General features: G+C 48.4%; 1 protein-coding gene across 1 annotated transcript in view; it reads right to left on the bottom strand.

Moving 5' to 3' along the window:
- The window catches only part of LOC147726123 (endonuclease domain-containing 1 protein-like), a 48,493-nt gene extending 28,620 nt beyond the window's left edge, over positions 1-19,873 (bottom strand). The window contains exon 1 of the mRNA XM_086963425.1: positions 19,570-19,873. Coding sequence (XP_086819551.1) covers positions 19,570-19,857 — 288 coding nt within the window. The 5' untranslated portion in view covers positions 19,858-19,873. The remainder of the gene's footprint in view (positions 1-19,569) is intronic.
- Positions 19,874-23,015: the final 3,142 nt, after the last annotated feature.

Genomic DNA, 23,015 nt, shown 5'->3' on the forward strand with positions numbered 1-23,015 from the left:
GTGTTTCCAGCTTTCGGGGAAGATGGCGGTGTCGAAGGATGTGTTGATGATGTCTCGCAGGTGGGGTGCGATGACAGCGTCGGCCTTGTTGAAGACGTGGTGAGGGCAGGGGTCGGTTGGTGATCCGGAGTGGATGGAGTTCATCGTGCGGATGGTGTCTTCTGTGCTGATCGGGGTCCAGGCGTGGAGGGTGGTGGTGGGGGGGGGTGGCAGGTCGGTCGTGGTGTGCGTTGGTTGGTTGTTGAAACTGCTGTGTATGTCCGTGATCTTGTTGTGGAAGTATGAGGCGAGGGAGTTGCAGAGGTCTTGCGATGGGGTGATGTCGTTGTTTCCTGCGCTGGGGTTGGAAAGCTCTTTCACGATGTTGAAGAGTTCCTTGCTGTTGTGTGCGTTGTTGTCCAACCGGTCCTTGAATGCTGTTCTCTTGGCGGCGCGGATCAGCTGGTGGTGTTTCCGGGTGGCCAGTTTGTAGGAGGTCCTGTTGTCCGGTGTCGGGTCCCTTTTCCAGACTTTCTCGAGGGCTCGGCAGTTCTTCTTGGAGCTCTTGAGTTCGTCGGTGAACCATGGGGCCTTCTTGCTGCCGGGTCTGCTGGGCGGGGTCCTCAGCGGGGCGAGTTCGTCCGCGCAGTTGCTGATCCACTTCGTGATGTTATCGGCGGCCTGGCTGGGGTTCGCTGAGCTGGCAGGAGGGTGTTGGCTCAGGGAGGTGGCGAGCTGGTCTGCTGTGATCTTGTTCCAGCTTCTGCGGGCGGTGTGTTGCTGGTGTTGGTGGGTCGTCGTTCTCTTGAAGGTGAAGTGGACGCAGCTGTGGTCCGTCCATTGAAGCTCTGTGGCGTGGCTGAAGTTGATGTCTGTGCTGGATGAGAAGACGGCGTCGAGTGTGTGTCCGGCGAGGTGGGTGGGGGTGGACACCAGTTGCTTGAGTCCCAGGTTGGCGAGGTTGTCGAGCAGGGTGCTGGTGTTGTGGTCGTTGTTGTTCTCCAGGTGGAAGTTCAGGTCCCCCAGGAGGATGTAGTCAGCGGAGGGGAGGGCATGCGGGCTGACGAAGTCGGCGATGTCCTCGCTGAATTGCGTGCGTGGTCCAGGGGGTCGGTAGATCAGGGTGCCTCTGAGGGTGGTGTTCGGGTTGGTGTGGATCTGGAAATGCAGGTGTTCGGCGCTGGTCAGGGTGTTGTCGGTGCTGGTCGTGAGACGGATGGTGTTCCTGTGGATGATGGCGATGCCTCCTCCCATCTGGTTGGCGTTTCGGTCCCTCCGGACGATCTTGTAGCCCTCCGGGATAGCGATGGCGATGTCGGGAGCTGAAGAGGCGTTCATCCAGGTCTCCGTGAGGAAGGCAACGTCAGGGGCTGTGGCGTCTAGGAGGTTCCAGAGTTCGATGGTGTGTCTGTGGACGGAGCGGGTGTTGAGCAGGATGCACTTGAGGTGGGTGCTGCTGGAGTTCGACTTGGCGGGTGCTGGTGCGAGGCAGGTCCGGATGCAGGAGAACTTGCAGGCGTGGCAGCTGAAAGGTCCGTGGGTGTGTCGTGGTGTGGCTTGATGGCATTCAGGGAGTCGGCCGGGGTTGAGAGCGATGAGGGTGGCGGCGGAGTACGTCAGGCGGGTCGGTCGGGGTCTTCGTGGGCCAGGGGTCCTGGCGCTGGTCGCGATCCGGTCGCCTTCGGCGCACAATCGGCGCGCCCGCTGCGCGTGACCGCTGCGCGTTCGCACGGTCGCCATTTAAGGCCAAGTGCGCGGGTGGGCGGAGCAGCTGGGAGGCGGGAGCGGGGAGGGTACAGAAGAAAAAGGGGCGGGGCTAATGGCGGTGGCGGGAAGCGGGAGCGGGGAGGGAGAGCGGCGAGGTAGGCGGGCAAGGAGGAAGGAGGCAGGCGCAATGGAACACGAAGAGAAAAGCGTCACAGCAAAGCAGGCAATAATACAGGAAAAAAACGGGGAAAAAAACAGTCATACACTTTCCACTCGGGTGCACACGGTAGTCTTTCCAGGATTGATTACATTTTGATGCCAGCTGCACAAGCCCCCTCCGTAACTGAGGCTCGACATCTAGCACGGGGAATATACGACCACTCTCCACTGTGGCTTCGGATAGACTCGCGTGTAGGTTCAGAGGGGCGGGTAGCCCCAATTAATCCGTGGTATCTCCATAACCCTAAGACCCGCGCGGCGTTGGTCAAATCTCTTGACCAGTATTTTGTTGAGAATCTTTGATCGGTGTCTTCTGCAGTATTGCTCTGGGAGGCCTTTAAGACGGTCATCCGAGGTCAAGCGTTGTTATTGATTGCTGGTGCGAAGAAGAGTAGAAACGAGGAGGTAGTTAGATTTGAGACAGAGATCACCGAGCTGGAGCGTGATCTGGAATTGGGTGTCACCCGTGAGAAGATGCATGTTATGCGTCTTAAACAGCTTGACTACAGGGCATTGGTTACAGATGCCACGAAAGTTATGGGCAGGGAGCAGCAGGGTCGATTGTATGATGTCGGAGATAAAGCTGGCAAACTGATAGCATGGTTAGATAAAAAAGAGAGGGCTAGTCGTGTGGTTCCTGTGATTGAGAGAGTGACTGGTACGCGTGTGACTGAACCAGAGGAGATCGTCCAGAGTTTTGCAGAACATCTCCGGGAAGTGTATTCCCCCATATCTGATAGGCCGGAGGAAGACTCCCATTTATTGTTGCGCGACATTGCATTGTCCAGCTTATCTGATTCTGATAGAGAGTTGTTAGATGCCGTAATAACCGCGGACGAGGTGGCACTCGCTATTTGCTCTATTCGTTCAGGGAAGGCGATGGGCCCTAATGGTCTCCCCATTGAACTTTATAAACTGCGCCCCGATAAAGTTGCGCCCTATCTTCGTGACCTGTTCTTGAAAGCGCAAAATAGTGGCTCCCTTCCCCGTGATCAGCGTCATGCGACCATAGTGGTGATTCATAAGGAAGGAAAGCCAAGAGACCTCTTACAGGCCTATATCACTCCTTAATGCAGAACCCAAGATTCTTGCTAAGTTGTGAGCCAATCGTGTAGTGAAGGTGATTAGTGACTTGATTCATCCAGACCAGTCCGGTTTCATCCCACATCGGAATACGGCCATGAATCTGCGACGTTTGCATGGTGTTCTCGCGAGGACTTCGTCATTGCGTGAGCCAGCCATCTTGGCCTCTTTGGATGCCACGATGGCTTTTGATACGGTGGAGTGGCCGTATTTGTGGGCTGTACTTGCCAAGTTTGGTTTTGGTCCTGGCTTCATTAGCTGGGTCAGGCTCCTCTATGAAGACCCGTTGGCGCAGGTTGTGGTGAATGGTCGGGTCTCTGAGCCCTTCATTCTCGGAAGGGGCACAAGACAGGGTTGTCCATTATCTCCGCTCTTATTTGCTCTTGCTCTTGAGCCCCTTGCTGCCTGGATTAGATGGAAACCGTCGATGAGTGGTATTCAGTGGGCCCCAGACCTTGAAGATCGTATTTAGCTATACGCAGACGATATATTGTTGTACCTGACTTCGCCCCTGAAGACGTTAATTGTTTTGTTTGACGTCCTCACCTCCTTTGGTAGGAACCCAGGTCTAGTCATTAACTGGACTAAGTCCTACTTATACGTCCTCTCGGGAGATGTCCCTCTTTTGCCGCGTGATTGCCCCATCCAGGTTACACAGACCGGTTTTAAGTATCTCGGGGTTTATGTATCGATGAACTCGGCTGCCCGATATGAACAGAATTTGCTCCCGCCGCTAACCCGGCTGAAGCTGGATGTGGTGCGCTGGCGCAAGCTGCCGCTTTCGCCTCTCGGCCGAGCGGCGCTCTTTAAGATGATGTTGTTGCCACGCTTTCTGTATGCTCTTCAGAACACCTTTGATGTAATTCCCGCAAGCTATTTTCGGACTATTGAGGGTCTCCAGAGGAGGTTGATCTGGGATGGGCGTTCGCGTATCGCCCTTGCCAAGTTGACGCTTCCATGGTATGACGGTGGTATTGCTCTCCCTGACATCAAACGGTATTACTGGGCGTCTCAATTGGGGGCCATTAATCATGGCATGTATGGTCCCAGATTGAACCCTGCGTTTGCCATGGACAGGTGGCTGTTGCCGGGGGGCGATTACTATAGAGCGCTTTATTCTAGATTAGATAGAGGGAAGCTCTCCAGGCCCGCAAAGATTGCTGTTCGGGTTTGGCACTGCGCAAACATTGCTATCCGATGGAAGGATCGACTGACCCGAGCGACCCTGCTTTTTGCCTCCGAGAAGCTGGGTAACTTGTGGAAAACGAAAGGATTTGAGAAATGGGATATGATCGGTATCAGCAAGGTAGGGGATCTCAGGGTAAAAGGCAGGTTTAAAACCTTTGAGGAATTGAAGGCTGAGTTCAACCTTAGTGACATGGAATATTTTCGATATGCTCAGGTCCGCCATGCCTTGCATTCGGTTTTTACTAAGAGAGCAAAGATCCCGGAGTCCTCTCCGCTTGAGGATAGAATACTGGATGGTTATGTGCCAGATAGTACTAGCTCTTTGATCTATAAAAAGCTGATCAATGGTAGGACTGACCTGTTGGTGCTCCTCAGGGAGGTATGGACCCAAGACGGTCTTGAATTAGACGATGAGGATTGGCAGGCTGCGATCTCTTCTCCCAAGGAGGTCGCGATTCCGGCCCGTCTCCGGTTTGTGCAACTTAAAATCTGGCATGGAGTCTATGTGACTGGCCCACGCTTGTTTAGAATGGGTTATTCAGAAGATGGTCTTTGTAAGCGTGGTTGTGGGCTGCTCAGGACGTTTCTACATATAATTTGGGAGTGTCCTGCGGTTGCTGCTTTTTGGATCGGGATACACAATAAGATGAAGGAGGACACTGGCTTTGATCTGCTGCCCGAGGCTAGACGTTGTCTCCTGAATGTTTGGGAACGAACTGACTATAATGTTGCATATACGCAGTGGGCAACCCTGGGAAATATGGTGGCTAAAAGAGACATAGCGCAGTTGTGGGGTTCCCAGAGGCCACCTATGGTTGAGGCTTGGATGGAAAACATGGATTGGTGCATGTTTAGGGAGAAAACGGTCTATGTGGCACGGGGGCGACCCAGGAAATGGGGTAAGATATGGGGTCATTGGAACACTTACAGTGGAGCTATTTGCACTTCTCCTCTTACGGATGTCCCTGAAGTTCAACTTTCTCCCTGACCTGCCATTCCTCGAAATGTAATACATATAATCGGTTTTGAACTCGTCTCTCCCCTGCTTCCATCCCCATATATGATTTGTACACCTTATTGTATGGAATTTTTATTCCTCTATCCGCATTCGGACTGATATCCTAATGTATTGTGTTCTTTGCCTATAAATATATATATACATATTATTTACATAACATATACAATATTTTCAATGTAGGATAGCGAGAGGGTTACATTTACTATTACCACTCCAGTGAGTGCAACAGTAGAGAAAACATTGGATAGCGTAGGGGTAAAAATTACTATTCCCACTCCAGGGAGTGCAACAGTAGGGAAAGCATTGGATAGCGTAGAGGTAAAAATTACTATTCCCACTCCAGAGAGTGCAACAGTAGGGAAAGCATTGGATAGCGTAGGGGTAACAATTACTATTCCCACTCCAGTGAGTGCACCAGTAGGGAAGCGTTGGATAGCGGGAGATTAAAAATTACTATTCCCACTCCAGTGAGTGCAACAGTAGGGAAAGCATTGGATAGCGTGGGGGTAAAAATTACTATTCCCACTCCAGAGAGTGCAACAGTAGGGAAAGCGTTGAATAGCGTAGACATGAAATTTACTATTCTCACTCCAGTGAGTGCAACAGTAGGGAAAGCATTGGATAGCGGGAGGGTAAAAATTACAATTCCAACTCCAGAGAGTGCAACAGTAGGAAAAGCATTGGATAGCGTAGAGGTAAAAATTACTATTCCAACTCCAGAGAGTGCAACAGTAGAGAAAGCGTTGGATAGCGTAGGTGTAAAAATTACTATTCCCACTCCAGAGAGTGCAACAGTAAGGAAAGCGTTGGATAGCCTAGGGGTAAAAATTACTATTCCCACTCCAGTAAGTGCAACAGTAGGGAAAGCGTTGGATAGCGGGAGGGTAAAAATTACTATTCCTACTCCAATGAGTGCAACAGTAGAGAAAGCATTGGATAGCGGGAGAGTAAAAATTACTCTTCCCACTCCAGAGAGTGCAACAGTAGGGAAAGCGTTGGATAGCGTAGGGGTAAAAATTACTATTCCCACTCCAGAGAGTGCAACAGTAGGGAAAGCGTTGGATAGCGTAGGGGTAAAAATTAATATTCCCACTCCAGTAAGTGCAACAGAAGGGAAAGCGTTGGCTAGCGGGAGGGTAACAATTACTATTCCCACTCCAATGAGTGCAAAAGTAGGGAAAGCATTGGATAGCGGGAGAGTTAAAATTACTATTCCCACTCCAGAGAGTGCAACAGTAGGGACAGCGTTGGATAGCGTAGGGGGAAACATTACTAGTCCCACTCCTGTGAGAGCAACAGTAGGGAAAGCGTTGGATAGCGGGATGGCAAAAATTACTATTCCCACTCCAGGGAGTGCAACAGTAGGGAAAGCGTTGGATAGCGTAGAGGTACAAATTACTATTCCCACTCCAGAGAGTGCAACAGTAGAGAAAGCGTTGGATAGCGTAGGGGTAGAAATTACTATTCCCACTCCAGTGAGTGCAACAGTAGGGAAAGTAAATACTTCACATATGAATTAAATTAAATTAAATATTAATACCAATTACAAATAATATAAAATAATTAACAATTTTATATAATATATTAATTAATCAATTAAAAACACAAATGAAATTAAATTATTAAAAAATTGCCTACTAATACAAATTATTTACCAATTAACACTAAATAAAAATTAAATATTACAACAAAAATAAGCAAATAAATTTAAAAATTTAATTATTTATAATTCAATTACTTCCCACACTATTCCCCTATAAACGCACAACCCACTACTGAAAAGAAATTAATAAAATTAACATAATATTCAATTAATCAATTAATTAAAACTATTGACCAATTATATTTTAATTAATTACCAATTAATAATTAATTAACAATTAATTCTAAATAAATACCAATAAATAAATTAACATATTTAATTAATTATATTTAAATTACTTCCCACCCTATTCCCCTATATACAGAAGACATATCAGAGGAGTAATATGCGGATGGTAATGACTGTGTGATGAAGGAGGTAGTAGCATCCATCCCTGCCATATGGCTTGTCCCTGCCTGGTTCAGCCCTTTGTATTATGCCCTGAGACAACACCTCCCACTGTCCCCTGGAACACTCTGTGGCATACACCAGGACCCCGACATGGACTGCTATATCCTCGCTGGTTACCAATTCCACAGCTATCCGGCTGCAGACACTCCCTCTTCCAATTCACTTTTCATTCAACAGAGGACTCTGATTGGCTCACCACTGGACCACCATGTGATGTGGGCTTGGCATGGACATGTACAGCTCCAGCTCCGGCATTCACCAAAATGTGAATAAAACATTCAAAATCACACAGATGTGTCATGTCTATGTTCACTCAAGTATGAAAGCATGGATGGATGTAGGGACATTGATTGCACAAGAAGGTACACCCTGGTAAATGACATCAATGGGCATGTTTGACCCTGAGCCACATGGCCAATTTGATGACTGTGCATGCGTGAACTAGTTGTGGCCTCATTGCACTTGAACAACAAACTAGCAACCCCCCAGCGTCGGCACACATCCGTGTATTAAATAGGGATGTGTGTAGAAGTGACAACAGAACATCACTTTGCATACCTACTCACACATCTGTGTGGACACAATCAGTTTTGATGTATAACATTGCTCCACATGGCCAGAAGTTGGACACCATACTCATTGCTGAAGACACGTAAGTGCACAGGTCTACCAGCAACTATCCCAAACACAATGTCTGGCTCACAGAGGTGGAGCAGTCAAAAGGGACCCCCCCCATTGTACATGTGTCAGTCAGTCCCTATCTGTGACGGACAATGCACATTGATGGGATCAGCATAGTGCTGTCCCACCGGACTGCGCCGACTGTCTGCTCTGCTGACAGGGAGCAGGTGAAAGGGTCCTACAAGGTCACATTTCGTACTACATTGCCATGTGTGTACTCTCCCTCCAGCAGTATGTCCGTATTGGGAACGTTGCCAAACGACGCTGTGCTGCTCCGCACATGGGACTGCATCACCTTGCACAGGTGTGTGTACACACACATAGGTCCACACACATGCATTCTGAGTCCAGGCGAAGGCAGACATGTCCACTGTTGTGGTGGGATATGAGATGCAACAAGGAGTGGGGACCTGTGCTGTGGGTGACAATCAGATGTGGCTGCAGAGGAACACATCCTTTACAACGAAACTTTTACCACACAGTGCTGTTACAATGCAAGTATTACAACGAAAACCTTTACAACGCATTACACTGGGGGGCGCTCTAGGATAGGGAATAGTTTTAATTTACTATCCAACACCTTCCCTAGTGTCCACGGGGACTGGAGTTGGAATAGTAAATTAAACTATTCACTATCCAGCAACCCCAAGTGTAATGCGTTGTAAAGGTTTGCGTTGTAATACTTGCGTTGTAACAGCATGCGTGGTAAAAGCATGCGTTGTAACGCCATACATCCGGCTGCAGAAGGTAGTTACTCGTCCATGAATGCGGGTACAGCTTCATGTGCAATCTGTTCCAAGAGTACGTCATTGTCGAGTGCAAGCAACACCAGGGAGAGCCAATCCGGTAACTGGTCTAGGCAGTTGTGCTCAGTCCACACCATTTCACCAATCCGCAACACAGACCAATAGGGGGGCACCTCGATGTGGTCACTGCACACAAGTTATGCAATCTCCCATGCACAACTGCCAGCACATGCGCAAAATATCAAGGCATCCCATGTACGGGTATCCCGGTGACACTCCTGTTTGTGGACGAACAGGGGGCGCACTGTCAAGTCATAATCCAATTCTGCTACTGTTGCGTTGGATAGGCAGACCTACATGGGCCACTCAAATTTGCATGATCGACAGCGGGACCAGGGCTGGAAGCAGGTGACATAGGCAAGACGAAAACTGATTTGCGACACTGCCATTGGCAGTGATCCCAACAGATGCAGCATTTGTACACGGTACAGTTCCACATGACAGGATGTGTGTGTGAGCCCGAGATGGGCTGCCATTGCGTTTGTTGGTCTCGTATAACAGGCAATCCTCAGACCGGCGGCAGTTCTGTGGACGATATGCCACAGCTCAGTGCAATGAGTCGTATGTGTGTGCAACGTTTGGACGTATGGGTTGTTTTTAACCAATGTGTCAAGGGCATCCCTTGCATGTATAGCTAGAGCAGGGACAAGTGTGTGTGAGGTGTGGACACGTTTGTCTTTCATTAGCACAGGTCGTGGTGTGGAAGTCGTCGGACGCTGGTATGGTATCTCACACAGGGTGTGCCAGTCGCGTTCAGGACCAAGGTCGGAGGTCCAGTTGTCCTTCACCTTGTGTATTGAGACAAAGGAGCGTTCATACTTAATTTTAGTCTGACTACTGCTTGCATTTCTTAAATGTGATGTGGCCTTTGCGCCAACTTTGATGCCAGGCCTTAGATTTGGGGTGCACCAATTGCGAAACACACGCAGCAGTTAGCATGTATTAATGAGCCAAGTGCCCAATTGGCCTTGCGCTCCTTGTTCAGTCTCTCTCTTTCTCTCTCTCCCTCGCTCTGTCCTTTGATGAGTGCCTGACACACCTTCTTATCTTGGATATTGTCTTGCAGGCTGGGACTCACAGATTGTCCAGGGATGCCCCGCCATGACTCTTCAGAATAGTTGTTTGGAGACAGATTTGAATGTGATATTTTGTTTGGACTTTCAATGGTGAATGAATAAATCAGATTTTCCGTACTCACATGTATGTTGATTTTTGTAAAGGTGCAACATCAAGCAAATGCTTTTGTTCATGTTTTGTGATGTTGATGTGGAATGTCTTGGTCCGGGTGAGGTGGGGGGTGTGCCCGTGGTAGGGCCCGGGGGAAGGGCGGTGGGTGTTGTGGCCCTCTTGGATGTCCAGCCTGCATGATCAGTGGCTCCATAGCATCTGTTGCCCTTCTGGTGTGGCTCTGGGCTGGGCTCCCTTTTCTGGTGCATGATTCAGAAAAGGGGGTGGTGATGAACAGAGTGTCTGAATTAAGCAGACCACTCTTACCCAGTCCAAAGATCAGGGCTTGATCCATCACCGTTATTTATCTCACTGCACCATCCCAGCTCAGAACCTGGCTATATGCAAATCAGTCTGTCCCTGGCCCAGTGCATCATGGGAACAGGGCAGACTAAACTACCAAGCCAATTCTTCACCAGAAAGGAGACAAGCTACCGGGGACCGGTTTCTGGCATTTCAGCCGTCTTCGGCCCGGCTTGCTTGAATCCTGATGGTGCAGTGAGAAAGGGACTCATGTCTGAGTATACCCTGCCACACCTATAGTGGCCAAAAACGATTCAGAAAAGGGGGTGGTGATGAACAGAGTGTCTGAATTAAGCAGACCACTCTTACCCAGTCCAAAGATCAGGGCTTGATCCATCACCGTTATTTATCTCACTGCACCATCCCAGCTCAGAACCTGGCTATATGCAAATCAGTCTGTCCCTGGCCCAGTGCATCATGGGAACAGGGCAGACTAAACTACCAAGCCAATTCTTCACCAGAAAGGAGACAAGCTACCGGGGACCGGTTTCTGGCATTTCAGCCGTCTTCGGCCCGGCTTGCTTGAATCCTGATGGTGCAGTGAGAAAGGGACTCATGTCTGAGTATACCCTGCCACACCTATAGTGGCCAAAAACGATTCAGAAAAGGGGGTGGTGATGAACAGAGTGTCTGAATTAAGCAGGCCACTCTTACCCAGTCCAAAGATCAGGGCTTGATCCATCACCGTTATTTATCTCACTGCACCATCCCAGCTCAGAACCTGGCTATATGCAAATCAGTCTGTCCCTGGCCCAGTGCATCATGGGAACAGGGCAGACTAAACTACCAAGCCAATTCTTCACCAGAAAGGAGACAAGCTACCGGGGACCGGTTTCTGGCATTTCAGCCGTCTTCGGCCCGGCTTGCTTGAATCCTGATGGTGCAGTGAGAAAGGGACTCATGTCTGAGTATACCCTGCCACACCTATAGTGGCCAAAAACGATTCAGAAAAGGGGGTGGTGATGAACAGAGTGTCTGAATTAAGCAGACCACTCTTACCCAGTCCAAAGATCAGGGCTTGATCCATCACCGTTATTTATCTCACTGCACCATCCCAGCTCAGAACCTGGCTATATGCAAATCAGTCTGTCCCTGGCCCAGTGCATCATGGGAACAGGGCAGACTAAACTACCAAGCCAATTCTTCACCAGAAAGGAGACAAGCTACCGGGGACCGGTTTCTGGCATTTCAGCCGTCTTCGGCCCGGCTTGCTTGAATCCTGATGGTGCAGTGAGAAAGGGACTCATGTCTGAGTATACCCTGCCACATCTATAGTGGCCAAAAACGATTCAGAAAAGGGGGTGGTGATGAACAGAGTGTCTGAATTAAGCAGACCACTCTTACCCAGTCCAAAGATCAGGGCTTGATCCATCACCGTTATTTATCTCACTGCACCATCCCAGCTCAGAACCTGGCTATATGCAAATCAGTCTGTCCCTGGCCCAGTGCATCATGGGAACAGGGCAGACTAAACTACCAAGCCAATTCTTCACCAGAAAGGAGACAAGCTACCGGGGACCGGTTTCTGGCATTTCAGCCGTCTTCGGCCCGGCTTGCTTGAATCCTGATGGTGCAGTGAGAAAGGGACTCATGTCTGAGTATACCCTGCCACACCTATAGTGGCCAAAAACGATTCAGAAAAGGGGGTGGTGATGAACAGAGTGTCTGAATTAAGCAGACCACTCTTACCCAGTCCAAAGATCAGGGCTTGATCCATCACCGTTATTTATCTCACTGCACCATCCCAGCTCAGAACCTGGCTATATGCAAATCAGTCTGTCCCTGGCCCAGTGCATCATGGGAACAGGGCAGACTAAACTACCAAGCCAATTCTTCACCAGAAAGGAGACAAGCTACCGGGGACCGGTTTCTGGCATTTCAGCCGTCTTCGGCCCGGCTTGCTTGAATCCTGATGGTGCAGTGAGAAAGGGACTCATGTCTGAGTATACCCTGCCACACCTATAGTGGCCAAAAACGATTCAGAAAAGGGGGTGGTGATGAACAGAGTGTCTGAATTAAGCAGACCACTCTTACCCAGTCCAAAGATCAGGGCTTGATCCATCACCGTTATTTATCTCACTGCACCATCCCAGCTCAGAACCTGGCTATATGCAAATCAGTCTGTCCCTGGCCCAGTGCATCATGGGAACAGGGCAGACTAAACTACCAAGCCAATTCTTCACCAGAAAGGAGACAAGCTACCGGGGACCGGTTTCTGGCATTTCAGCCGTCTTCGGCCCGGCTTGCTTGAATCCTGATGGTGCAGTGAGAAAGGGACTCATGTCTGAGTATACCCTGCCACACCTATAGTGGCCAAAAACGATTCAGAAAAGGGGGTGGTGATGAACAGAGTGTCTGAATTAAGCAGACCACTCTTACCCAGTCCAAAGATCAGGGCTTGATCCATCACCGTTATTTATCTCACTGCACCATCCCAGCTCAGAACCTGGCTATATGCAAATCAGTCTGTCCCTGGCCCAGTGCATCATGGGAACAGGGCAGACTAAACTACCAAGCCAATTCTTCACCAGAAAGGAGACAAGCTACCGGGGACCGGTTTCTGGCATTTCAGCCGTCTTCGGCCCGGCTTGCTTGAATCCTGATGGTGCAGTGAGAAAGGGACTCATGTCTGAGTATACCCTGCCACACCTATAGTGGCCAAAAACGATTCAGAAAAGGGGGTGGTGATGAACAGAGTGTCTGAATTAAGCAGACCACTCTTACCCAGTCCAAAGATCAGGGCTTGATCCATCACCGTTATTTATCTCACTGCACCAACCCAGCTCAGAACCTGGCTATATGCAAATCAGTCTGTCCCTGGCCCAGTGCATCATGGGAACAGGGCAGACTAAAATACCAAGCCAATTCTTCACCAGAAAGGAGACAAGCTACCGGGGACCGGTTTCTGGCATTTCAGCCGTCTTCGGCCCGGCTTGCTTGAATCCTGATGGTGCAGTGAGAAAGGGACTCATGTCTGAGTATACCCTGCCACACCTATAGTGGCCAAAAACGATTCAGAAAAGGGGGTGGTGATGAACAGAGTGTCTGAATTAAGCAGACCACTCTTACCCAGTGCAAAGATCAGGGCTTGATCCATCACCGTTATTTATCTCACTGCACCATCCCAGCTCAGAACCTGGCTATATGCAAATCAGTCTGTCCCTGGCCCAGTGCATCATGGGAACAGGGCAGACTAAACTACCAAGCCAATTCTTCACCAGAAAGGAGACAAGCTACCGGGGACCGGTTTCTGGCATTTCAGCCGTCTTCGGCCCGGCTTGCTTGAATCCTGATGGTGCAGTGAGAAAGGGACTCATGTCTGAGTATACCCTGCCACACCTATAGTGGCCAAAAACGATTCAGAAAAGGGGGTGGTGATGAACAGAGTGTCTGAATTAAGCAGACCACTCTTACCCAGTCCAAAGATCAGGGCTTGATCCATCACCGTTATTTATCTCACTGCACCATCCCAGCTCAGAACCTGGCTATATGCAAATCAGTCTGTCCCTGGCCCAGTGCATCATGGGAACAGGGCAGACTAAACTACCAAGCCAATTCTTCACCAGAAAGGAGACAAGCTACCGGGGACCGGTTTCTGGCATTTCAGCCGTCTTCGGCCCGGCTTGCTTGAATCCTGATGGTGCAGTGAGAAAGGGACTCATGTCTGAGTATACCCTGCCACACCTATAGTGGCCAAAAACGATTCAGAAAAGGGGGTGGTGATGAACAGAGTGTCTGAATTAAGCAGACCACTCTTACCCAGTCCAAAGATCAGGGCTTGATCCATCACCGTTATTTATCTCACTGCACCATCCCAGCTCAGAACCTGGCTATATGCAAATCAGTCTGTCCCTGGCCCAGTGCATCATGGGAACAGGGCAGACTAAACTACCAAGCCAATTCTTCACCAGAAAGGAGACAAGCTACCGGGGACCGGTTTCTGGCATTTCAGCCGTCTTCGGCCCGGCTTGCTTGAATCCTGATGGTGCAGTGAGAAAGGGACTCATGTCTGAGTATACCCTGCCACACCTATAGTGGCCAAAGACGATTCAGAAAAGGGGGTGGTGATGAACAGAGTGTCTGAATTAAGCAGACCACTCTTACCCAGTCCAAAGATCAGGGCTTGATCCATCACCGTTATTTATCTCACTGCACCATCCCAGCTAAGAACCTGGCTATATGCAAATCAGTCTGTCCCTGGCCCAGTGCATCATGGGAACAGGGCAGACTAAACTACCAAGCCAATTCTTCACCAGAAAGGAGACAAGCTACCGGGGACCACCCTAAGCGTGGAAGGGTATTCTCAGATGTGAGACCCTTGCTCATTGCACCATCAGGATTCAAGCAAACCGGGCCGAAGACGGCTGTAATGCCAGAAACCGGTCCCCGGGAGCTTGTTTCCTTCCCAGTGTAAGAATTGGCTTTTGTAGTTTGGTTTGCCCTGTTCCCATCATGCACTGGGACAGGAACAGACTAATTTGCATACAGCCAGGTTCTGAAACTGGGATGGTGCAGTGAGCTAAAAAACGGTGTTGGATCTAGCCCTGATCTCTTGACTGGGTGAGAGCTTTCTGCTTAATTCAGAGACTCTGTCCCTCACCACCCCTTGTTGTAAATATTTTTGTCCACCCTAAGCGTGGAAGGGTATTCTCAGATGTGAGACCCTTGCTCATTGCACCATCAGGATTCAAGCAAACCGGGCCGAAGACGGCTGTAATGCCAGAAACCGGTCCCCGGGAGCTTGTTTCCTTCCCAGTGTAAGAATTGGCTTTTGTAGTTTGGTTTGCCCTGTTCCCATCATGCACTGGGACAGGAACAGACTAATTTGCATACAGCCAGGTTCTGAAACTGGGATGGTGCAGTGAGCTAAAAAACGGTGTTGGATCTAGCCCTGATCTCTTGACTGGGTGAGAGCTTTCTGCTTAATTCAGAGACTCTGTCCCTCACCACCCCTTGTTGTAAATATTTTTGTCCACCCTAAGCGTGGAAGGGTATTCTCAGATGTGAGACCCTTGCTCATTGCACCATCAGGATTCAAGCAAACCGGGCCGAAGACGGCTGTAATGCCAGAAACCGGTCCCCGGGAGCTTGTTTCCTTCCCAGTGTAAGAATTGGCTTTTGTAGTTTGGTTTGCCCTGTTCCCATCATGCACTGGGACAGGAACAGACTAATTTGCATACAGCCAGGTTCTGAAACTGGGATGGTGCAGTGAGCTAAAAAACGGTGTTGGATCTAGCCCTGATCTCTTGACTGGGTGAGAGCTTTCTGCTTAATTCAGAGACTCTGTCCCTCACCACCCCTTGTTGTAAATATTTTTGTCCACCCTAAGCGTGGAAGGGTATTCTCAGATGTGAGACCCTTGCTCATTGCACCATCAGGATTCAAGCAAACCGGGCCGAAGACGGCTGTAATGCCAGAAACTGGTCCCCGGGAGCTTGTTTCCTTCCCAGTGTAAGAATTGGCTTTTGTAGTTTGGTTTGCCCTGTTCCCATCATGCACTGGGACAGGAACAGACTAATTTGCATACAGCCAGGTTCTGAAACTGGGATGGTGCAGTGAGCTAAAAAACGGTGTTGGATCTAGCCCTGATCTCTTGACTGGGTGAGAGCTTTCTGCTTAATTCAGAGACTCTGTCCCTCACCACCCCTTGTTGTAAATATTTTTGTCCACCCTAAGCGTGGAAGGGTATTCTCAGATGTGAGACCCTTGCTCATTGCACCATCAGGATTCAAGCAAACTGGGCCGAAGACGGCTGTAATGCCAGAAACCGGTCCCCGGGAGCTTGTTTCCTTCCCAGTGTAAGAATTGGCTTTTGTAGTTTGGTTTGCCCTGTTCCCATCATGCACTGGGACAGGAACAGACTAATTTGCATACAGCCAGGTTCTGAAACTGGGATGGTGCAGTGAGCTAAAAAACGGTGTTGGATCTAGCCCTGATCTCTTGACTGGGTGAGAGCTTTCTGCTTAATTCAGAGACTCTGTCCCTCACCATCCCTTGTTGTAAATATACCCTTTTCTGGTGCAGGCTGCTGTCCGACTTTACACCAGGTCAGAGCAGGTGTTGATTTCCTGCTTCTAACGCACCTTATCTCATTTTTTGTGATCTTTTCGCTAATCTGGAGGGTCATTGAGAATGTTGAAGAGTGGTGTTGTTGCGGCTTTTGGCAGGGGAACGCCTACTCTGCATCTCATTAGCTATAGTTGCTGGGATCACCTGTGGCGATGTTTTTTGAGGCTGCTATCGCAGCTTAACTGGTGATATGGGCTGTTAGCACCAGCTTGTGAATGGGGAGATAAATTCATCACATCCTTGGCTGCGATAAAGTGCCGGAAACTCAGCGTTAGTTCTTTGAGAATATGCCCCTATAATTTTTAGATGCTCCTAGCTGCAGAATGCCCTGTAGTCTCCTATCCCTGCTCCTCCTGTGTACATGATCTAGAAGGATTCTACATGTCATCAGCCCACCTACAGCACAAGAGTTCTTAGGTTCTTACATTAGACATCCTTTGCAATGGAGGCTCTGTTATCCTTACACTTGTCGATAACCGATGGACAATGTTATTTATATGTCAAAACTGACGCCATGATGGGGAATCATTCAAATCTGTGGAATGATTTCCCGTGTTTCATTAAAATTTTTGACAACCACCTTTACTTTGGTGCCGATGGAAGACTTGACTTTTCCATCGGTGGCTACACAGAGACCGGTGCTGTGCTAACAATCTTAGCCTCAAAGTGCCAAGGTCTCCTTCTACCCTGTTCCATGCTCTGGTAAAGGGAGTGGATCACCACTTAAACTTCCCAGCTCTGTATCTGGGTCAATATTTAGAAAACTGCACTCAACAGAATGTTGGACTGTCAAAGGAACATTTACTGACCTTGCCATGTGATCCGGGAAGAGTGGCCCAGGCTGTGCTTCAATTTTCAGAAGCAGGATCAGGTCACTGCCAAGCGGAGGCTCTCCAATGTATTACAGCAGTGATTAAATTTATAATTCATTCTACCATCGTTAAGTCCTCTTAAAGAAATGACCCATCTTTCTCAACAACTTAGCATGATAAGATCATCTTAAAATGGAATGGAACCACCATCACTCAACATCAAGGACAAGACAGAACAATCATGAGGGAAGCAGAACAAAAGAAATCAGTGTAAAGCTATAGACCATGCTGACCTAAACCTGCAGCATAAAATGACCCATCATTGATTCTGAAAGAGCTACAAACCTCCCTGTTCAAGTAATCTTTTGCCTTGACAGCTGCTGCACCATTCACACTCATAAACATGGACTCCATCCCTTCGCCCGCCTTGTCGACAAGGATAGGCACCCACATCCTACCCATAAGAAATCCCCCGCACATAAGAATAGTCACCCAGGAGCATATTTATCAGCTGTGTTTCTTCGCTCTTGTACCGTGCAACATGGTGCAAGAGTGATGCAATCCCAAAATTAGATTTATGAAGACACACAAGGCCAGCTTGCATGATCCTGAGTGGCTGCATAAATCCACATTATAGAAAGTGCCCCGGTGGCACAATCGGTATGTGCGCCCACTTTACACACCTCCCGGGGCACTTTGATATTACAGGAAGTGCCACAGATGCTTTAGCGGCCTTTTCCGTAATACAGATAGTGCTGGTGCACATATAGGGTCAGCGCTATCACCAGAGTTTCATTTGCATGGGGGCATGACCCGATGCAAATGAGGGAATCTCGTTGCATCGGTGCAAGTGCCATATTATAGATGTAGGTACAGAGGCAAAGAAGATGTCAGGAGGTGCATTGACAGTGTGCCACCTAAAGGGTGTTGTACTGTCATAGCTCCTCCTGGTGGCAGCCCTCTTGAAGAGGGAAAGGGGGTCTGATGGACTCCTCAGAGATACCTTTGCAGCAAGGTGTAGTCACTCACTGCACCTGCCTGCAAGCAACCTCTAATCCCCCTTAAAAGTGCAGGTGGGTGCCGCCTGCACAGTGATACACAAAGCGGTTGCATAAAGTCCGCTCTGTATTTTACTTGAATGCGCTGCCCCAGGGCAGCACTAGTTTGCGACTGCCTTCTGTCAGCACATTCAATCTAATACAGAGCACTTTTCTTGTTAGTGCTGAGCGTACCTGTTGAATGGTGAGCCCAGCGCTAACTAGGAAAATGCACCCCATTCCATATTATGGCCCCTGGAGTAAAGCATTGCAGCACATTTACTCTGCCCGGGGGGGGGGGGGGGGGGGTTTCCATGGGTGTTGCGTGGGTGTTCATATCCATTGATTCTAATGCATTCCCAGGTTGACCAGAAGTAGTAGACCTAGGAATGCACCACTTGCTGCACTGCACTGCGTCACTTGGCCATAAATATGCACCCCAGACTTTTATGCTAGAAGATATCACCAACCGAGCTCAGCTCAACAGGGATAAAACAAGGGGGCTGCCCTCACTGCACCAGTAGCTGAACGCTGTCAGTGAAGAACCAATTCTGCATTCCAAAATCTGCTGCACCTCTGATCCAGGTAACCCAGAACTGCCTGCTGTGCTCGAGCCCTGGGACTTCCAAAACTCTGACTCCCCTGGAGTAGAACTTCCCCTGAACTCTGGGTGACCGTTATCTCCCCAAGACTCTGTTGCAGAGTGTTATTTCCATCGATCGCACGGGCAAATGTGTTGGCGGTACTTCACTATCTAACCCAATGCTTTTCTTCCCTTTGACCGCGACGGTCTGTGCCTGACAGTATTGACTGCAGCTGCTTAAAAATCTGTAAGCATTTGTGTCTTGAACTGCATTTGGTTAAAAATCAACATACACAGCATTTATTAATTGTTGAACAACATTCTTGGTTTCTACACATATATATAAAAATAGATTTTATTTTTCCTAATTGAACTTGGGTTTATTCTTGAGTGTGTGTCTCATTTATTGCTTCTGTTTGTGATAACAAATGCTTAACAATATTCACCCATAAGCCTAATTGCTTGCCCGCACTACCACAAAAAAGAGCATTATAATGATCTGCTTTTACCTCTACACACCTATTGGGCATCTGCTGGACTCTGCACAGTGTACTTCATTTTAGTACACCATATAGAGAGCCAGCATCGTACATATTCTAATCACTTTTCTGGTCATTGAATATGCACTAAAGCAGGAGTAGCGCCCCAGCACTAATTTTATAAGCACTATAAGTGATAGAGTTAACACATTGCAGTGGAAAGTGAGGGCCATTAAATATACTGCAGTCTGCAACAAATACTTAATGCACTGGGCTATCTCCCTGTCCGGCCCTTTAGATATAGGGGGTAGCAGAAAGGCCCTACCTGTGGCTCTATAAACCAGTTTGCTCGGGGCCCCGGCCCTGGCTGATAGATGTAGGCTGAGTAGACCGGAATACGGTTCTTGTTGTCAAACAAGGTGGCAAAGTGGTACTGGTTTCCATAGCGTTGGCAAATCCACGCTGCACTCTGAGGCACTAGACCATTGCTGGGTTCCGCTCCCTTGTAGAAAAATCTGGTACAACCGGTGTTTGTGAATGCGTCGAAAAACACTTCAGCACCTGCCAGCACGAGACCGCCCAACGTGACCAGAAGCCATGGAAGGAGCACCATGCTGGCCACCTTGAGGTCGGCGTGGGCCACCTCTTCTCGCTAGAAGCAAAGAGAAGAAATTATAAGACATAGAATCCTGAGGGACTACTATGATATTTGCACTTGACGTGATTATAATGTGAGTAACAAGAGATGACAGGAGAAAACAAGCATTGACTTAGACATTGTAGAAAAGAGTTACCAAAAAGAGAACACATTCTGTGCCGATACCAATGCACCAGTTCTTTTCAATGAACCTCATCTTGTTCGGTTCAACCGCTTTGGCAATTCGGAGGTAGACAACACCAGCTTTTCTTCACCTGCGCAAGGGCCTCATTGATGAGGAGGTGGCATAGGGCAGCATCGCAAGCCTTCTTGCAGTGCTGCCCTATGCCAATATGGCAGTACAGGAATGCACCGTATTTATGAAATACAGTGCATTCCTGTCCTTTCCCCGTGCAGGAGCTGTTACGGCAGCCGAGCGCCAACACATACACCCTTGCACCATATTGCAAGGGTGCCTCTGTTGCAGGCAGTATTGCTGTTGTGCAGGGACACCTGTTACCTCAGACACACTCCTCACTGTCTTACTCATTACTATCTGCTTCCCTCTCTCGTTTGTCTCACTTTCCTGCCCTTCTCCGTCCCTCCCTTGGTGCTGTGACTGCATCCCCCCTCCGACTGCATTCCCCCCTCCGACCCCACTCAATGGAACTCTGCTTTTCTGTATATAGAGATAACTCTAATCACTTGTATATGTGGTAGACCTTTGTACTCTCTACAATTCCTATGTGACTCTTAGAGTATATCTATTCATATCCCTTCCCTATGTATATAGAGATAACTCTAATCACTTGTATATGCAGTAGACCTTTTGTACTCTACTATTCCTATGTGACTCTTTGAGTATATCCATACATATCCCTTCCCTATGTATATAGAAATAACTCTAATCACTAGTATATGGGGTAGACCTTTGTACTCTCTACCATTCCTATGTGACTCTTAGAGAACATCCATTCGTATCCCTTCCCTATGTAAATAGTGATAACTCTAATCACTAGTATATGCAGCAGACCATTGTACTATCTACCATTCCTATGTGACTCTTAGAGTATATCCATCTGTATCCCTTCCCTATGTATATAGAGATAACTCTAATCACTAGTATATGGGGTAGACCTTTGTACTCTCTTCCATTCCTATGTGACTCTTAGAGTATATCCATCTGTATCCCTTCCCTATGTATATAGAGATAACTCTAATCACTAGTATATGGGGTAGACCTTTGTACTCTCTACCATTCCTATGTGACTCTTAGAGTATATCCATTCTTATCCCTTCCCTATGTATATAGAAATAACTATAATCACCAGTCTCTTCTTTGTGTGACTTTACATCTTGTACATTTGCATTTTTTTTTCTGTGTGTATCTTTTATGGAACACATGTAATCCTAAGTCCTTATGTTTTGCAACTGGTTCTTATGTAAAGCGCTCTGACACCTTCGGGTAAAGTTCGCGCTATATAAAATCGCATTAAATAAAAAAAAATAAGAAAACATTCCATAGAGGCGTTTTCCTCTTTCCAAGAGGAAAAAATTTGCAGAAATAAAGATGTTTCTCCTAGTTACACCTGCTCTGGGGAGACTTTAGGTTTTTGCCCTGTCCCAGGGTTACATGATTAAGTAAATCTGGGGCAGCGTTAAAATCCATGGGTGGTGCACGTGAAAACCCACCGCAAAGCCCATGGAACGCCTCCTTGACACAGCGAGTTGTGCTACCTTGCCGTACTCCATATCTATGAGGCCATGCACAGCCATGCAGGGTGGCTTTGCATTGTCTCATCGATATGATTGAGAGTTTTGTGCCACTGTCAAAAATACTGATGCTCCGGTGACGCAAGCCTCTGACAAATAAGCCCAGATTCTGTACTGCACTGAAAAATGGTACTTCTATTCAGTAACATGCATCAACGCTAAAGCAATCAGAAAAACGTGTTAGCTTCAGTGAAACATAGACTGGTCATTTGTATCACAAATGTATCAAAGAAATCTAAAAATTCAGGAAGTCTAACTTTTAACCCCTTCGCCGCAGGGCTAATTCCCCCGGTGTGCGGGGGCGGGGGGCCGCACGCGGCACCGCGGTGCTTGTGACGAGCTCGGCTCGGCACGTTGGCGCTGTGCTCATGATGAGCTGAGCTCTTCATGACCCCACCCGTTTCTTTAGAACGCTTAGCACAGCAGGGGAATTATCTCTGCGTGGGAGTGCCGCGGCGGTCATGACGAGCTGAGCTCGTCATGAGCACAGCGCCACTGTGCCTCATGACGAGCTGAGCTCGTCATGAGCACCGAAGGTGTTAAGAGCAGATTTATTTCAAGTGAACACATTTAAAATCTTAACATCACGTTGATCAGTTCAGCCGAGCCATTCATCGCATCAGATACGCGGGGAGTAAAAAGGGTCACCTTCCATCAAACTCGAAAGTGCCTATAAAGGGTCACCTTCCGTCAAACTCGAAAGCGCCTTTGATTACATAATATGAGAGGTTCCACGCTCTGGAATACCTGCCAAGAAGTGATGTCACTACAGGGCCTACGACCTAAACGGGATGGCACCCTTTTGCCTGGCCCAGAAATCCTTCTCCTGGAAATTATGTCACCCATGAGGTCTGATCAGGAAGTGACCGGCTCAGACTTCTTCAACCGAGAACGACATCACTACTATACAACAGGTCCGAATATCTCACCCCAGGAAATGACATAATTCATGAGACCTGACTCGGAACTCACAATCACGGACCCCCTGAACGAGAAGTGGCATCCACTGGAAGTGATGCTACTTCAGGGCTCATGGCTCAGAAGTGCTATCACACCGGAACAGCAACTAAAAGTGCAAATCAGCTCTCCGAGGAGGCCTGCTTTGCAAAGTGACATTCACACAATTCCTGATCCGGAAGTGACAACGCACCTCCATATGACGTACAAGACTCCCCGTTACCCACACTCCCCTTTAGAAACACATTGTCCCATGAAGCCTGATTAAAGTTGACAAGGACAGACCCCTTAACCTGGGAATAATGTCACCCAGGGACTCTGCTCTAGAAGTCCTAGCCCCAAAAAAGACATCACCTGAAAGGCCTGAACAGGAAGAGAAATCTGCAGACTCCAGAATAGAGGTC

This window comes from Lissotriton vulgaris, chromosome 3_1, assembly GCF_964263255.1.
Source record: "Lissotriton vulgaris chromosome 3_1, aLisVul1.2, whole genome shotgun sequence".
Taxonomy (NCBI): domain Eukaryota; kingdom Metazoa; phylum Chordata; class Amphibia; order Caudata; family Salamandridae; genus Lissotriton; species Lissotriton vulgaris.